Raw genomic sequence first — 18,244 nt, forward strand, 5'->3', positions numbered from 1 at the left:
AGGAGACCAGCACTTGGCTGCTCGTTGCTTTTTAAGAAAGGTTATGCCTTCATCTGATTTGAGTTTTCTTTCAGGTGTCAGAAAAAGCCTTTAATGCTCCTGCATTTGGTGCCCTGAAAATGCCCATCAGAAGTGGCAACAGGTAAACTGTTAGTCATTCAGACCAAGGTTCTCAGACAACATTTACAAAGCTAGGTGAACAGTGGCCTACGGATATTGGTTGTTGGTACAGACTGAAGAAAGACCTTTGTCCTTTTAAGCAATTAACAAAAGTAACCTGAAAATTTGTTATTCACCCATAAACGCAGGAATAGTGGAGTGAGGTACAGCTGCCTTTCTGGTAAGACATGAAATGTATATGCATCTCTTATCTATTGCTTTAGCAGAAAAGGCATTTTGTGCCATTTAAAGCCTAAGTGAAAGGTTAGTGCCATACAGTGTTAATATTACAAACATTCCATACACTAATAGGAATTTTGTTTTTAGTTTATTTCTAATAAGATATTGCTCTGGTAAGAGAAAGGTTGTGAAGTACATAGAACATTCTTGCTTCATACTCTCAACAGAAGAAATGTGATGTTCCTAAAAACAAATTTAAGAAAAGCAAAAACTCAGTGTAGTGCTGCTAGACTAGATTATCTCGTAATTCACTGCATGCATAACAAGGTAATTAACCTATTATTTCTCTTGAAGTAATGAGGCAAATTAGAGTAATCCCAGCCACAGCTGAAAGCTAATTTGTTAATAATATGTACTGAGGTTTATTTTCATGTTGCTTCCTCTGTGCATTTTAACAATTCAAACAAGTGCAGTCCTTTAAGGTAAAGATTTACTAGAAAATGTAATGCATGTTTCAATATAAACATCACAGGTTATAGTTCAGAGGAATATATTTTTACTATGTATTCATTCATTTGAGTTACAGTGTGCTACATAAGATGTTCTCAGAAACTTAAATTGTTTTTCATTGTTTTACTTCCTCTCCATTTGAATCTTTGCACGAGAAAACTGAAGTGTTTCGTAGTTCTCCAGGGGCTTGATCTAGTTATAAGCTCAGGAACAGAATTAGCTTGACAGCTCATTACAGTTGTTCAGTTTCTTTAAATAAAAAAAAAAGTTTCCTTTTAAGGCTGTACCAGATAAATGAGTTAACAATATGATTGTCTCTGCTTAAACACCTCTGCTTAGTAGAGGTTTTGATTTAAGGTTTAGTTTGCAGTTTAATTTGTATAGTATTGTCTATGATTTGCTTTATAAATTGGAACAAAGTAGCACAAGGTTATAGTATTTTAAACTCAGAACTTGGTCTTTTTTCAGTTCATTTAATTTTTAAAATGCTAACATGTTAATAGTCTTAGTCACTGAATAGTGCACTTTGTTTTCTGTAGATTCCACAGGAAATTGGGTTTTTGTGAATTTCTCTGAAACAACTGAATATCATACAGCTTAACTAGGGAGAGATCATTGTGCAGTTTATTTGTTGGATTACAGAATGTAGACTGTAATTTGAATGATATAAAATGAAATGTCATGCTTACATGCTATAATTGTAGATAATTTACTATTTTTAGGTTGAAAGAAATATTAAACCAAATTGTCATAAAGAGCTTTTCACAGAGTCGAATGCATGCCCATCAGAGCAAGTTATTGTGCTACTTTTGCTGTGTAATACAGATTGTTCCTTGTGAAGTAATCAGCCTTAACACACAGAAAAAGGTTGGGGCAGCCACCCATATACTTAATCCCTGGCTGCAAAAAGGGCAAATATAAGCAGAGTTGTAAACAGTTTCAAGTCCAAAACAGAACTGAGTACATGTGGAGTTCGTCTGACTTTTATAGTAGGTCGGCAGAAGTGACATCATCTGGGGGTTAGATCTGGAAGTGAGGTTCTTGGGCCCAGAACCAGAAGTGATGTCTACAGGGCCAAACTCGGGCAGAATTTCCCATCTTTGATTTCCAGAAATATCAGAGGAAAGATTAGTGCACCCCGCCATCCCCTGGCCTGGCATGGAATTACCTTTGATTGGTCCCTCTAGCTGTCTCCTTTGTGCATGTGTGTGACAGCCTGTATTCTTGAATGCCATTCCAAACCATGTTACAGAAATGAACTTTAAGAGCTGCATATTGAAACAGGAAAAGCACAGACAAGGTGAGTGACTTTCTCATTCACAATGTAATGAGATCATTGATGATCTTTAGGGTGCAAGTGCTAGAAGAACTTGAGATAAAAGGATAGAAAAAAATCTGAATGCATTTGACAGCTCAGTACTGCTATTTTTGAGACTGCTACCTCATATTTTTATGACCCGGTTACACCGAGTGTAAGATTTGTGCCTTCTATTTCTGTCTGTATGTATCTATTTTTTGTTTGTTTACATAAAACCACCATGAGAACCACGACAGGTTAAGCAACTTATTTGGTTCACACATAAGGCAGGCTGAATGTACAGCCTTATGGTTTACTACCCAGAGTCTTTGCTATTAGTGAATGTTTTTTTATATATATATATACAGTAATCCCTCCTCCATCGCGGGGGTTGCGTTCCAGAGCCACCCACGAAATAAGAAAATCCGCGAAGTAGAAACCATATGTTTATATGGTTATTTTTATATTGTCATGCTTGGGTCACAGATTTGCGCAGAAACACAGGAGGTTGTAGAGAGACAGGAACGTTATTCAAACGCTGCAAACAAACATTTGTCTCTTTTTCAAAAGTTTAAACTGTGCTCCATGACAAGACAGAGATGACAGTTCCATCTCACAATTAAAAGAATGCAAACATATCTTCCTCTTCAAAGGAGTGCGAGTCAGGAGCAAATGTCAGAGAGATAGAGAGAAAAGCAAACAAATCAATAGGGCTGTTTGGCTTTTAAGTATGCGAAGCACCACGGCACAAAGCTGTTGAAGGCGGCAGCTCACACCCCCTCCGTCAGGAGCAGGGAGAGAGAGACCGAGAAAAACAAAGTCAAAAATCAATACGTGCCCTTTGAGCTTTTAAGTATGCGAAGCACCGTGCAGCATGTCGCTTCACGAAGCAGCTGCACACAGAAGGTAGCAACGTGAAGATAATCTTTCAGCATTTTTAGACGAGCGTCTGTATCGTCTAGGTGTGCGAACAGCCCCCCTGCTCACACCCCCTACGTCAGGATCAGAGAAAGTCAGCGCAAGAGAGAGAGATAAAAGTAAGTTGGGTAGCTTCTCAGCCATCTGCCAATAGCGTCCCTTGTATGAAATCAACTGGGCAAACCAACTAAGGAAGCATGTACCAGAAATTAAAAGACCCATTGTCCGCAGAAATCCGCGAACCAGCAAAAAATCTGCGATATATATTTAAATAAGCTTACATATAAAATCCGCGATGGAGTGAAGCCGCAAAAAGCGAAGTGCGATATAGCAAGGGATTACTGTATATTATACATACATATACACATATATATATATATATATATATATATATATATAGTATATATAAGTGCAAACTTTTTTTTTTTGCTTTTGTTCAATAAATTGCCTGCTTGCATTTAAAGTACTGTTATTATAATATTTTAGATCTGAGTTAGAACACCATTCACTAATACAGGGTGGCGCAGTGAAATGGGAAATTTTCAATTGATGTTCAATGTACAAATAAACATATTACAAAATACATTTAATGATGAAATGTGTTGTACAGGATATGCAATTAATGATGGTAATCAATATTCATTCAATATTCATTTTATGTTTTGAAGATAATATCATGAAGGTGTTCTCCATTTCTACGTACACATTCTGACAGCATGTTGTGGAAATTCTGCATTGCTCAACGTAACATATCAAGAGGAATGCCAGCGATTTCCTCTTCAATCGTCCTTTTCAGTTCAGCAATGGTTGCAGGATGTGTGCGGTACACTTGGCTTTTAAGATGTCCCCACAGAAGAAAATAGCTAACAGTGAGATCTGGGTATCTTGGAGGCCGTGAAATGTTACCGTTGCGTGAAATGACGTGCCTTCCGAACAATACTTGAATAACTGCCATTGATTGTTGGGCAGTATGCAAAGTGGCTCCACTTGGGGACATCTTTTTTAAGGCTGAACCCATTTCTTGAAATTATGCACCTATGTTGTAATCGCATGAGCAGATGGGACACAGTCATGATGTCCTAATTGGTAATGATGCCGAAATTCTCTTTGCGCAGTAGTCACACTATCACCATATTTATAAAAGGCTTTCACAGCAAATGCTCATTGCCGAATACTCCACTGTTCCGTTTTAACTAATGCAGGGAGTTCTAAACAAGGTTGCATTGGTCCCAAACAACTGCCCACGCCCCAGGGTCACCAACATCTAGTTCTAAAATTTCCCGTTTCCCAGCACACCCTGTATAATAATTAGGGGAATCTGAATATTTCAAAGCCTTTAACCTTAATGGTGGGACAGACTAAATTAAATAGAACATTGATTATCAGCAGAGCAACAAAAACTGGTAACATTGTATATATTGCATTACGTTATACAATATTAGGAAATTCATTTCTTCTATAAGAAAGACTATGTATAATGTTGCAGTATAATTTTCATTCAGTAGGTTTTGTGCTCTAGACTTCAGAATAATATTCCAGACATAATTGTTTTATGTAGCGCCTTTTTGTATCAAATAAAATTGCTAAGCGCTTTACAGGTACAAATGTTTACATTTTTTGATTTGCAATTAGTTTACATCCAGGTTAAGTTAATCACACTGCAATAAATGAAATCTAAGCAGGTGAAAAGTATTTATATCATGACATTATAACTTGTATTCCTTATTGTAAGAAATACTAACTTATCAAAATATTTGTATTTACGATTTTTTAGCTTACTTTAAGAAATCTTGTTAAGTACATTTTCCTCATCCCACTGGCAGATATTTTTGTTAAATACAAGCCTAACAATTCCCATTTAAAGTTTTTTTGTCTACTTTTTGTATGTGCATTTTTTGCAGTGCTGGGTCAGTGTTGATTGAAGAGGAACCACTGATTTAAGTCCTTCACTTTTCCCACTAAAGCAAACTGGATGCTTTTCCTTTTTTAAGTGTTTAAAATATTTGTTATATATAAAGCAATATTTATATAGATTTTTGTCTTTTACATTTTAACTATCTTCAACAAAATTATTTCATATCACATCTATTTATTAACTGTGTCCTATATATGAAATTCCTTCAATACTTTATTTACAAATTACATTTTTTTTAAATGGACCTGCCTAACTGACTCAATTTTCAATTATTATTCACTCTTTAACTCTTTGAGGGCTGAATATTTTTCACAAACAAACGCAGCTTTCTGAAAAGCACACAAAGCAATGGTTTCACACAGAGATCAACATTAAAACATCTGTTGCTGTGTGCTGTGGCTGCCAGTTCTCTGTCTCTTTTGGCTCAGGCTGCTCACGGGTGGCACAACTGCTGGCAGGAATGTGCAGCAGGCTGGCTGCCAGGCTGTCTTCATGTGGCAGCGGTGGTCTTGGTCGCAGTACAACGCAATCTGGTTTGTTCCTGTCATTGTAAGTGGCGGTCCACGATAGGCGTGTCAGCTACACAAAGCGCGTTCAGCACCACAAACAACTGGAGAGCGAAATCTCAATTGCGTTCTTCAGTCTCATTCTCCAGATCACTTACATCAAAATCGGAGGCGACAAGTCAGATTCCAATTCATAGATGACATGCAAAATTGAGTATTTTGCCTGGGCATTTGCATCGATCTTTTGTCAGATGTCGATGCCATTTTTTCCAGCTGTTTACTCTTCACTACTCATGCGAGTGCAGGGAATCTCGGTCAATCCAACCAAGCTAACTTCCTTTCTAGCAAAGTGAGTCAAACTAAAATATGAACAGCAGGTTTTGTGACCATTTACAGTTCATTATTGCCCTCAATCCCTTCTGTTGACAAAAGTCAACATCTGCCCTGAAAGAGTTAATGTAAACTTTCTAGTTTTAGATATCTACTTTTTTGCTTTGAAGAGTGCAGAGATTCTTTTGAATTTTGACAAGAATGTATCTGGTCTTCTACCTGTGTTTCCCTTTAAGCTCTGGTGTTTTGATTAATATGAGGAATTTTTCTTTTAAATTTTATCTTAAACAAATCTAATGACTCCCTATGGTACGTAATGGTGGGGTTTTAAATATTGTTTGTGATGTGCCTTTTTTTGATCTTTCACATTGATTATACGTATTTATGGTTGGACTTCATATTGCAGGTTGTATTTGACTGTTTAGTTTTAATAATGATTTAGTAAAAAAAAAAAAAAAACAACTCAGATCTGGTAGGTACATATGTCATGAATTCTGTGGCAGATTCTGTCTTGGATCTAGTGGTGTTTCAGCTCCCTCTCACAGAGTTTCTGTCATTTTTCACTTACTATGGCGTAGTGCCATGTCACAATTCTCACAGTATATTTTTTTTCTTTTGATTCAGTGAGAGATTACTAGAGAAGGAATAAAATATGAATTGACTACTGATCCCTTAATTAGGATTTGTCCTTTTGGTTTTATTATTTGCGTTTTCACATGTTTTAGAAAATATCCTCTGCCTCACAGTTATTTTGTTAAGGGCATCAAACTGCACTTATAAGTTATTTAGAACATCTGGAAGAAAGGCCACTGCATACAGGTGATGTAGTCTTGTAGTTTGTTATGGCTTGAATTCTCTGCCACATGTGCCTTGTATCTCTGGCATCCTGAAAGAGACTGACTTTCTTGGCGTACTTTTGCTTAGCTGCTTTGATGTCCCAAAATTGGTATGCCCTTGCTGTCCTGCGGGCTACCTTACTACCTTATCTTAAGACAGATGATACATATTCCTTTAAATTGATCTGATGGCCAACTACTTTTAATATGGCACAGTCCATCTGATCAGAACAATCCTGAATGGCTGGGGCTGCTGCCTGATCTGTTAGAGAGTTAGTTGGCTTGGACTGTTTAAAGCCTTTTTTTGTATGCAAGTCATAGAATAACAGAAATAATTTTCAGAAAAAGGTGAGATGTAGGCAGGGTATGGCTTTGTCAGTAATGCAAGTGTTTGTAAGAACAAGGTCCTGTTTATTCTCTCCCTTGGCTGGAAAATTGATGTATTGATAAAAGTTGCTGAGAAGGTCTTGAAGTTCACGTGATTAAAATCACCAGCCACTATAGTAAAAACAGTGGTATCCATAGTTTGCAGCTCTGTAACAAGTTTGTAAAATACACACTGTGCTTCTTTACATATAAGATTTGTTTAGGTATTATTTAAATATATAGAGGTCTGTGAGCAGTGAGACCGCAGTAAGACATTAAATTCCTTTACAGTATAAATTCATAGATAATACTGAACTGATGCTGATGACATATTTTTTTAAAGCATAGCAGTCAGTGTTAGCTGTAGACGCAACAAAGAATGTGTCAAAGAAATGTTTTTATTTTGAGGCATTTTTTATTGCTCAACAAAAATCTGTTTTGGTGTTAGATGGGTTGTAGAGGTAGCATTTAAAGAATTCACTTATTATGTGTGAACTAGTTTGTAGCTATTAATGGCCCCTGCTATTATAAAACATGTGCTTTGCTTTTTTTAACACAATTGTTAATCTTATTTAATGACAGAATAATGTACCATCTAGGTGTATTATTAGTATTTATCAGTTATAGACTATTTGCATTTAAAGTGAGCTGTGACCTGTGAGCTCCAGAAGCATTAAAGTTTAATAAAGTACAGAACACTGTATACATAATAATTTCAACTGCAATAAAGAAGAAAATCACTACTGGAACACCTTGCAGATTTAGTGAACAACAATCAATATTTACACTTCTTTGTAGTGGATGATGATCTCTTTCCATGAACAGTAAGAATCTCCTTGATCTACAAGGAAAGAAAGTAGGGCAAGTTCTACACTTGTGCTCAAATTGGAGTCTCCTTGTAGTTATCATTTATATTTAATGACCTTCCAAACAAGTTAATATTGCATAAAGCTGTCTCTCTGGTCTGTCAAGGCAAAAAATGAAAGAAAAGGAATTGTGAGCAAATTATGTAACTGCAGTTGAAACTATTAATATTATTATCAAGCATTTTGATTAACTTTGTATTCTAATTTCCAAACACAGCAGGAAAAAAAAAAATTTTTTGCAGGATGAAAGGAATTGTTAGGGGGTTGTGGTTGCTGCTTCAGTCAAAACACTAATTACTTTCCCTCTTATTAACAGAATATTTGCTTATTAAGACTTACAAATACTTGAATATAAAAATTTTATTTAAAATATTTTGATATTCTGCTTTCTGTAAGAAATCTAATGTTGTTTACATTTTTTGTAGTCATCAATTTTTTTTTTTTTTTTTTTTTTTCAAAGAGAGGGTAATCAAAACCTGAAGCTAATCAAGTTAAACTCTAGTTTCCATGAGTGCTACCTTGATCTTCTTTGCATCTTTAGTCACAGAGAGGTGACAGAATTTTTAAAACTGTCTGAGCACTATCGATTGGAGGAAGCCATTCAGGTGAGTTTAATTAACAAATACAAACTCTAGACCTGTGACATTGTTTGCTGTTGAGGATTGTGGCAAACCATTTTTATGGTGCCATTTCTGTGTATTGTGCCTTAACAATGTAATATGTGATCTATAGTACATAAATTATCAACTTGAAATAGCATCTTGTCTGAAATCTTGGAGACTGTCTTTATTTTTTAGCTAGATTGCTCATTTTAAACATTTTTAAATACATGTCCTATTTTATCGTTGTGCCGTTAAGTGTGAATGTTTCACATTTGAAGAAATCTGCTGAATTAAAACTGTTACTGCCTTTTACGGTTTTTAACAACAAATGTGGTCCGCTATAGTCTTTTCAAATGCGATGGGACAAAAAGCAGGATTCCATGCATAGGATAACCAGAACATGGGCCATTCAAATTGGGGGACCACCTGGGGTACTTTGAGCCTATTTGTCATATGGATTGTATTCTGTGTAGTTATATTTTGCATAACCTGTGATTATATTTTTTCTTATGAAAACCTTACATTTTTAAAAGCGTTAACACCACATTGGCCACCTGCATGTAGTTACTTTGAACTACCAAGGAACACACGTTCCATGAAGTGTGCACACAAACACATACATGACAAGAAAAAAATACTAAGCTAATAAAAATAATTCTGACACTTAATTTGCAGTTAAGCTTAGCCTCTCCATAGGAAAATGAAGCACCAGAAACCTATCATTGTTTTATCAACAAACCCTGTGGACTTTCAGTCGCTGTAAAACATATTTTCATTTGACAGTGACTTCTGTTTAGCCATTTAAGATTTACTCATATAGTCAGGAATTTTTTTGGAAGTAAATAGAACAACTGTTTGTTCAGTGCTGTTCAGTAATATTAGAAACAGAGAATCATTTATGGGACATTTGAAGAACAGTAAATAATTGTAAACAGATTGTAGAGGAGCTTTTATTTTTGCTGACAAGAATGGCAGCTAACATTATAAACGTCTGTCTATCTATCTATCTATCTATCTATCTATCTATCTATCTATCTATCTATCTATCTATCTATCTATCTATCTATCTATCTATCTATCTATCTATCTATCTATCTATCTATCTATCTATCTATCTATCTATCTATCTATCTATCTATCTATCTATCTATCTATCTATCTATCTATCTATCTATCTATCTATCTATCTATCTATCTATCTATCTATCTATCTATCTATCTATCTATCTATCTATCTAAACACCTCTAGTTCAAGTTCTGATAATCTCCAGTATTATAACTGATAAGTGAACAGAAACTTGCATAGTTTAAATGAATTGAGAAGCTGCCAATTTCACTAATTATTGTTGATACTAAATAGCATTGGACTCAGAGTCTACACTTTTTCTCAAGACATGATTTTTTTTTTTTTTTAAATTGCTTTATTTTTCATGTTTATGTTTGAACTCTTTTCTCTGTACAGTGATTTATTAAACCAGTAGTTTTTGCCTTTTTATATTCCATGCATCTGGCACAATTATAGTCCAACGAAGACCTGTGATTTCCACTCTTTTTTTTTTTTTTTAAACCTAATGTTACTAGAAGTAAATAAGGGATTTTGTTATTTATTTTTAATTCTCCTGGTGCTTTTTAAATGATTGAATAAAGTATTTCTCTTATTCATAAATGTAAGGTTTCCTTTATAGATCTAATTGTTATAATGGTTAATGGATAAAAGAAAACTGGATTTCCTTATCAGGTTTAAAGCATTAGTAAATCTTGCTCTGTTCATTTTTAATTTGTTTGTATGCAGTTTATAGCGTTCTGGGATTACTTTTAACATTTTCTTTGTGAGTTTTAAAATAAAAAAACGTAATTTTGGTAGAAAATGGTGAGTTTGGAATTGAGTACAGATGGTACCAAGTTCAGCTTTCTTTGAAAAGCAATAATCATAATGATAATAAATAGTTAATTCATTGTTTGTGGTATGTGCTAGTGAGTCTGCAGGCACTATATGTTAACAAGAAACTCATCCATGCCCATACTGGCCTTTGTCCATATATCTTTAAGAACCCTTGAGGAAAGAAATAAATCTAGTGACCTAGAAGCTATTCTAAGACCTGTGTGGCATTATTAAGTCATACAGGAGAATGCAATATTTTTTGTTCCAATATATTCTGTTTTTTATTAGAAATGCGCTTATCTAATAAATCGGGAAGAGAAATATGGATTTTGTAACCAGATACTAAATCATTGATACATTTTGTTAAATGGTGATAGTGCATTGGTAAAATGGATTATTTTTTAATGGCATACTTATTTTTTTTAAATTACCTTTTTCTCATAACGGGTTGTCTTTTTGATTATACAAGTCTCCTCTTGTATTTTGAACTTATGTACAAGGAACAGTGTTGTTTGCCTTAATTCAGCATCAAACTCTGTATGCAGGATCAATTTGAAGAGTTTTAACATTCTTAATTTAGAATTTATTTCCTAGTTAAGAGTTTTCCTTTAATTCTCCCTACCCAGAAACAAGTGGTGTACAATTGGCTAAAAAAGCTTTCATTAATGCTATGTCTAAAAAACTTTGTTTTCATATCACAATGTTTTAGTTTGAAGAAAACTACATTCTGACCACTCTGTATTATTGTACTGGAGAGATAATTATAAGAGGCAGTCCATGCTGCAAAGAAATGAAACTGGAAAAAATCATTTAATTCAAAATGATTTTTTTTAATCACGTAAAGAATTGATTCAAGAAGTCAATTTATTACCCAGCCCAGTGTATAATGTGAAATGGACGTCCATTCCATGGAGCTGCAGTATATCAAGTTCTGTATTTGAAGGTGTTCATTAAGAAACCAGGGGTTGGACCAGCTTAACAACTGAATTTATCTGAATCTATGATGTACTGAAGACTGCAATATGTTAATTGAATTAGTCTTTTTTTAATGTCTTTTGTAAAATAATGACTTCATTAAATCATCTTGTCAAAGGGGTAAAATTGTTAATGTTTGCTTAGGTTTGACTTATTTATTTTAGTATTATCTTAATTCCTTGGGGGAATAAGTTTAGCATGAGATCTTCTATATGCAGAAAACTGCAGATTACCCATCAGTTTGTCATTTGTTTTTCCTTTTTAGATCACTCGGAAGCATAATCTGAATAATGCTACAGCATACTTGCTAGAGAATAAAGGAGATATACAAGGTGCTTTCCAGGTCCTACTTGAGGTGAGATTATTTTTGTCCATTATCTGAATAACATAGCTGATTAACACATTTACCCATTTAAACATTTTTGCACAACACCTTGCTAACATTACAATTAGTTGTACTGGGTCTTGTCCCAAATATTTTCTCATGTACACTAATCGGTTTACTGAACCATACAATCATTATAATCCTTTGATGAAGTAGTATAGCACAGTTGGAATGAATTTTTACTGCATTACTGACATCATTGTTTATTGTTTCTTTGTGTAAATGTTACACATTGGTTCAGATTAGGAATTTGTTCAGTGGATGAAAAAATAAACCTTTTTTCCAGATGGATATATATATATGTCCATTTTTTATTATTCTTATGTTATAAAAAAATTGTATTGTTTTGTTTATTTCAACAAGCATGTTTGGGTTATTTGTGAAACTTTAGTCTTTGGTCATTTCTGAACCACAACAGAGAAAGTGAAAGTGTTAATGTATACCTTCACCATCCCATCAGTTGTACAACTCTCTTCATATTTCTGGCGTCCTAGCCAGGAAGTGAAATGGAGATCCCTCAGTCAACTTGTGTTTCCCCTGAGAGACGTCTTCTTTGAATTAATTACTGGCATTGCTGAAGGCAATACTGAGGCTATGTTTCCTGAAAGATAGCAATTATTAAAAAGAAAGAAGATATTCATTATTCAGTTTAAGTTGAAGAAGTTAAATGTTTTTAAAATAAAAACAGTATTCACTTGTAGTTCAGTTAATCTTCTGTAGACTAAATATATGATTACATAAGCATTTTAATTTTTTCTTTTTTATTATAGTAATTAAATGATTTTCACTCATGCTTAAAGCATTAATGTATCTTCTAACAAAAATCAGAAAACTGGGTAAAGCCAGAAATAATACTAAATAAAATTATTTGCAGTAGCTAGATATCAGAAATTTATCTGTCTGCTTGAATCCAGATTCCTTTGTAACCCTCTTATTCTACAGTTCCATGAAACTGTTGGAAGAAGAAAAAGTTAGAAAATATCAGAGAAATTATATTATTGTTTGTTATATAAGAAAAAAGTGTTTATGACAAGATGATATATTAAATTTAAGAATGAAGAATGCACCTTTTCTAAAGCAGCATAATGTTTGCTTTACTTTGTAGCATTTGAACATTTAAAAAATTATAAGCATCTTTTTTAAGTTTTTAGCAGAGAAAAGCAACATTTTACTGTGCTAAGCTATATAACTGCAATCATTGACATTATTCAGAGTGTAGATCTATGTGTACTACTTTCAGGAATTGAAATGTTTGTTTCACAGTAGGTGAGAAAAAGAATACTCCCTGTTAAGATGCCCTCTTTCACAAATATCAATTGAGTCTTTGCTTGTAGTTCCTGGGGAGTATTAATTCTGGTATGTATCAGTTGAAAGAGGTGGAATACCAGGGAGCTGTTACCTTGCACCCAATGTGAGCTGTCCGAGACTTCAAATTGACACGGGCAGAGAATATGGAAAAGGAGAGCAAGGCTAAATTGGAGATTAAGGAGTGGAATCTCACAGCAGGAGTACTGTGAGGCGAAGCAGTGGAACATTTACATGAATGAAAAAATTTCCTCAAAAAATATAGCATATGCATTTAATAATATTTTTAAGTTTTAACACCAGAAAAATAGTGGTCATTACAGTGTTCATCTTTCATATATTAGAATTATGCATATCTTACAGATCATACTGTGATGGCATTCATTTTGCTTTAATGTCTATTTTCTTATTTTTCTATATGATATAATGGTGAACCTTTATTTCATACTGTGAGAGAAAGGTTGCATACTTGAATAATGGTTTCACTTTCATTGGGGAGCACTAATACTTTTCAGTTTACATATAGTTAATTTATGTCAGGTAAAACTGCATTAAAGAATTGCAATAACATGTGTGCCTCCACATGTTTTTTATTTTTGTTTTTATGTAAGACAATAAATACATAAAATAACATGCAGTTCTGTGAAAGATATACCCACATGAGCAGTACATAATTACTATTACAGTTTTCTTAAAAAAAAAAAAAAATCCAGAAAAAAATCCATCAAACTGGAAAGAAATAAACAACCTGCTTCTCTTACTTACATCAGAAAACAGTTTTGGCAATTTGTTTATGATAACATTAATGAATAGCTTCCAAATTCTAAAAACATTCCTGAACTGTTCCTTAGAGGGAGAATTTTTTCAAATTAAAATAATATAAGACACCACTTTCTCATTGAGTTATGAATTAGGATTCTTCTAATTAAGCAAAATCGGTCTTCATGCAAGCAGTTGTAAGTATAAGATACCATAACAGATTTTCCCTTAGATAATGTTATCCCATCCACTTTTGCTCTGAATATTGCTTGTTTATCTTAAGTGTTCTTCACTATGCACTCTTTGTTCCAATCAAAGACATGAAGACTGAAACCTCTATGTGCCATTTTTTATAATAAAAGCAGTGGTAAACAAAATCAAAACCTGACTTCATTTACGTACACTTTCAAAAGCATTTGATAAGGTTCTATAATGTACAAAATATGCAGGTACCTCTAAAAGTAAAGGAACAGAAAACACTGGGGAGAAAACAAAAAATTCAGTTTTCCATAACTAAGCAAGCACTTGGAAATTCCAGTTAAAAATAACTGAGATATATACATGGTGTACACATGTAAAATATATTTGTCCATAAGCTTGTTAAATACATTATTTTAAAGGGTAGAAAATGTTTAAAGAGAGGATATATTATAAAGTGTGCTGGCAGGGTATAAAGTATATGCAAGATGGATGATTGGATGATGCTGACTTACAGAAAGCAAACTATGAGAAAGATTTAGGTGTTAAAACAATTTTCTGGACAATCTTATTATCCAGGAAAGTGGAGAAATAAATTAAAACAGCAAATAAACTTTTAGGTACTATTGTAAATGCTGTTCTATATACTGTAAATCAAAGGACATTATGTTCTGACTCTGTAGAACACTCAGACTGAATCTAAAGTTGCTGTTGAAAGGAGAGGAGCTAAGTATGTCCCTGATCTGAAAAGCATGTCCTGTTCTTTCATGCTAAAGGAGAGGAGCTGAGTATGTCCCTGATCTGAAAAGCATGTCCTGTTCTTTCATGCTAAGGAATTACAACCTTTTTAGTATTTAGTAGAAAATGATATGTAGAGACCTAATCTTGTTTCTTCAGAATTCTGAAAAACATCAGTAAAATTGATCAAAAAGAATTCTTTGAATTAAAAAGTGAATCATGGTCACAAGGACTATGGTGGAGATTTAAAAGAAATACATTTGTTGTGGAATTCAGGAAGCACTTCTTCACGCAATGTGTCATTTGGAATCTTCAATTACATGACTCATTATCTCTCTATTATAAAAAAAATCCTGGGAGAGAAAGACTAGGGAGACGAGACGTGATCTTCACGTGAAGATCACAGAAGACACTTAAAAGACCCGCGAAATGAAAGAGATTGGCCACGGAGCCAATCCCCTCCCCTACACAATTAGACAAATCCTACTAGCACACAAAATTGACTGAATGGGGAATTAAGAGTTTGTGGCTGTGATGAATGTAAGAGCACTTCTGTGCACCACACTGTTTTTGGTTTGTCTGTATAATGGTAATGCTAACTGCATCCTGAAAGACAGGCTTCCAAAATGTTTTTGGCATCTACAGCTAAAGTGTAGTTACTATGGTCAAAAGTATTAGATAATAAATGAAAAATCGAAACATTTGTGGCTGTCTGATATTAATACTTAAGAGAAGGCACAGTTATTGTGACTTGAATTTATTAAACCTGCTAAGTCAATTTTGAGATGGGTGGCCTCATACCTTTTCAGCACCTTCAAGGAAAAAGGTTGTGATTAACAAAATGGAGCATAAAATAATTCATTTAATTTATATAGCTTCTTCCCCATGCCCATAACATTTCATAAATATTAAAGGAAAGACAGTATTCCATCTATCCATCCATCCATTATCCAACCCGCTATATCCTAACTACAGGGTCACGGGGGTCTGCTGGAGCCAATCCCAGCCAACACAGGGCACAAGGCAGGAAACAAACCCTGGGCAGGGCGCCAGCCCACCACAGGATGTGCACACACACACATACACACCAAGCACACACTAGGACCAATTTAGAATCACCAATGCACCTAACCTGCATGTCTTTGGACTGTGGGAGGGGAAAGACAGTATTAAAAATGAAAACTGAAAACTCTTATTCATACAAATTCTCAGATCCTTAATTCAGTACTGTACTTTTTAGAAGCCCCTTTGGTCGCAATTACAGCTTTGAGTGTTCTTGGGTACGTCTCTACAAGCTGATCACACCTGTATTTGGGCAGTTATCGTATTCTTCCTTACAGATCTTAACAATCTCTTTTAGATTATATAAAAAGCATCTAATCTGTCATCTTCAGGTCTTTCCACAGATGTTCTATAGGGATTTAAGTCTGGGGTTTGACGGGGATATTCAAGTACAGTCAGAGACCTGTCCCTTAACCACTTCAGCATTGTCTTAGTCATTGTCCAGTTGAAAGGTTAACTTTTACCCAGTCTGACATTGCATGCACTTGGAACCATTTTTTATTTTTTTTCTTCAATAACTTTTCTGTATTCATCTTTCCCTCAAATCTAACCAGTCTTTCCGTCCCTAAAGCTGAGAAGCACCCCCATAGCATGATGCTGCTACCACCATACATCACTGCAAAGATGGTATTAAGCAGGTGATGAACAGTACCTTGTCTTTGCCAAACTTAGTGCTTGAAGTTCTGCTTACAGAGTTCAGCTTTTGTCTCATCAGACCAGAGAATTTTTTTCCTCATGCTCCTTTAAATGCTGTTTGGCAAGCTTCAAGTGGGGGCTAGCCACTCTACCATAAACACCTGATTGATGGCAAGCTCCTAAATTGGTTGTCCTTCTGACCGGTGCTCTCATCTAAGCTGAGGACTTTTGATGTTCTGTTAGAGAGACCATTGTGTTCTTTGTCACTTCCCTTTTTACCCTGTTACTCGGTTAGGCCGGGTGGCCAACTTCAGGAGGAATCTTAGTTGTCCCAAACTTTTTCCATTTCACATGTCTTGAGACCATTGTCCTCAAATCTGTAGAGATGGTTTTATCTTTTGTCCTGATCTTTACCTTGCTGCAATTTATTCACTGAGGTCTAAAGAACATTTCTTGGACTTGGGCTTTTTGTTATGACAAGCAGTGTGAACTGTAGGGCCTTATATACACAATTATGTGCCCTTCTAAATAATGTCCAATCAATTCAGTTTGCCACAGGTGAACTCCAAACAAGTTCTAAACACATTACAAGGATAATTAAAGCAAACAGGATGCTCATGATTATATTTTGGATTGTGACAGCAAAGGGGTTTTGAGATTTTAGTTTTTGATTTTTTTAATAAATTTGTGAAACTTTTTGAAAACATTTTTATTTAGTTATTATGGGTTAGAATGAGGATTGATAGGCAAAGTGGCAAATTTATCCATTTAATATTTGTACACTTTGTGTTGTAGATTTGAGAGTGAATGAATCTGAATACTTTTCTAATTTACTATAAATATTGATGTTTCAGTCATCCACAATGATGTGGATCAATAAATAGGTTAAGACCTGATTTTATTATCACTTTTTCAGTCAAAGGAAGGACATCAGCCATTCAGTGGCTACTAGTTTCATGTTCAATCAAGATCTAACAATTCTATCCAAACCGCTGCTCTAAAGTAAACACACCCAGATGGAGTCATTTCATTTAGATATCAAGTTTTTTCTGTTTTTGCATTACATATTAAGGTTACAGTTCACAGGAATGTGATAGTTCTAGTGCTTTACCATTGATGAGCTGTATGATAAGTATGGCAATATTAGATGGAGAAAGTGTGTTGCACACAGCTCCATTGCGGGAGTTTATTTCCATATAAAGCAGATTTGGTACAAGTCTTGTGACAATAAAGCCTGAGAAGGATGGCATACTTAAGAGTTAAGAGTGCTGATGAGCTCCCAAGCACAGCCTGGTGATTTCATGATACCCAGCTAAAAAAACCTTTGGTATACAGTGACATTCAATGTATGTTAAGGCTATTCCTTTCTGATCATTTTCTATGGGTAGAATGTTTAATACAGAGAAGTTTATCACAATAGTATTTCAGCATAGTAGAAATCCAGTCCTTACCACAGGAAATAGCAAATCTGACATAGAGACAGAACACCGGGTTCACAGGGTCAAGCGGCACAGCAGGGAAAGAAAGGCAGAGCACAGGTGTACATGGACAGTGATCCAGAGTCTCTAGAGGAAATACAATGTATGCTCTTGGATTTTTTGATCTTGTAAAATATGTGGAATAGTACTGTAGGATGCATGAAAAAGTAATAACCAGAGTGGGGGTTAATAAAAAAAAATGAGATGCAAAAAAAATCAAGTTGGCAAGGCTACTGCAGCCTGCACTAGCACATCAGCATTGGACCAGAATAACCAGCCAGTGGTGCTAGTAGTAGAACTTCAGTCCATTAGCTCTGGAAGTTAAGATTTTAGTAGATTCT

General features: G+C 34.7%; 1 protein-coding gene across 1 annotated transcript in view; it reads left to right on the forward strand.

Moving 5' to 3' along the window:
* Positions 1-18,244, forward strand: part of vps8 (VPS8 subunit of CORVET complex) — an 893,492-nt gene that overhangs the window by 509,477 nt on the left and 365,771 nt on the right. The window contains exons 35-36 of the mRNA XM_051931263.1: positions 8,344-8,488; positions 11,608-11,697. Coding sequence (XP_051787223.1) covers positions 8,344-8,488; positions 11,608-11,697 — 235 coding nt within the window. The remainder of the gene's footprint in view (positions 1-8,343; positions 8,489-11,607; positions 11,698-18,244) is intronic.

Source organism: Erpetoichthys calabaricus, chromosome 8, assembly GCF_900747795.2.
Source record: "Erpetoichthys calabaricus chromosome 8, fErpCal1.3, whole genome shotgun sequence".
Lineage (NCBI taxonomy): Eukaryota > Metazoa > Chordata > Cladistia > Polypteriformes > Polypteridae > Erpetoichthys > Erpetoichthys calabaricus.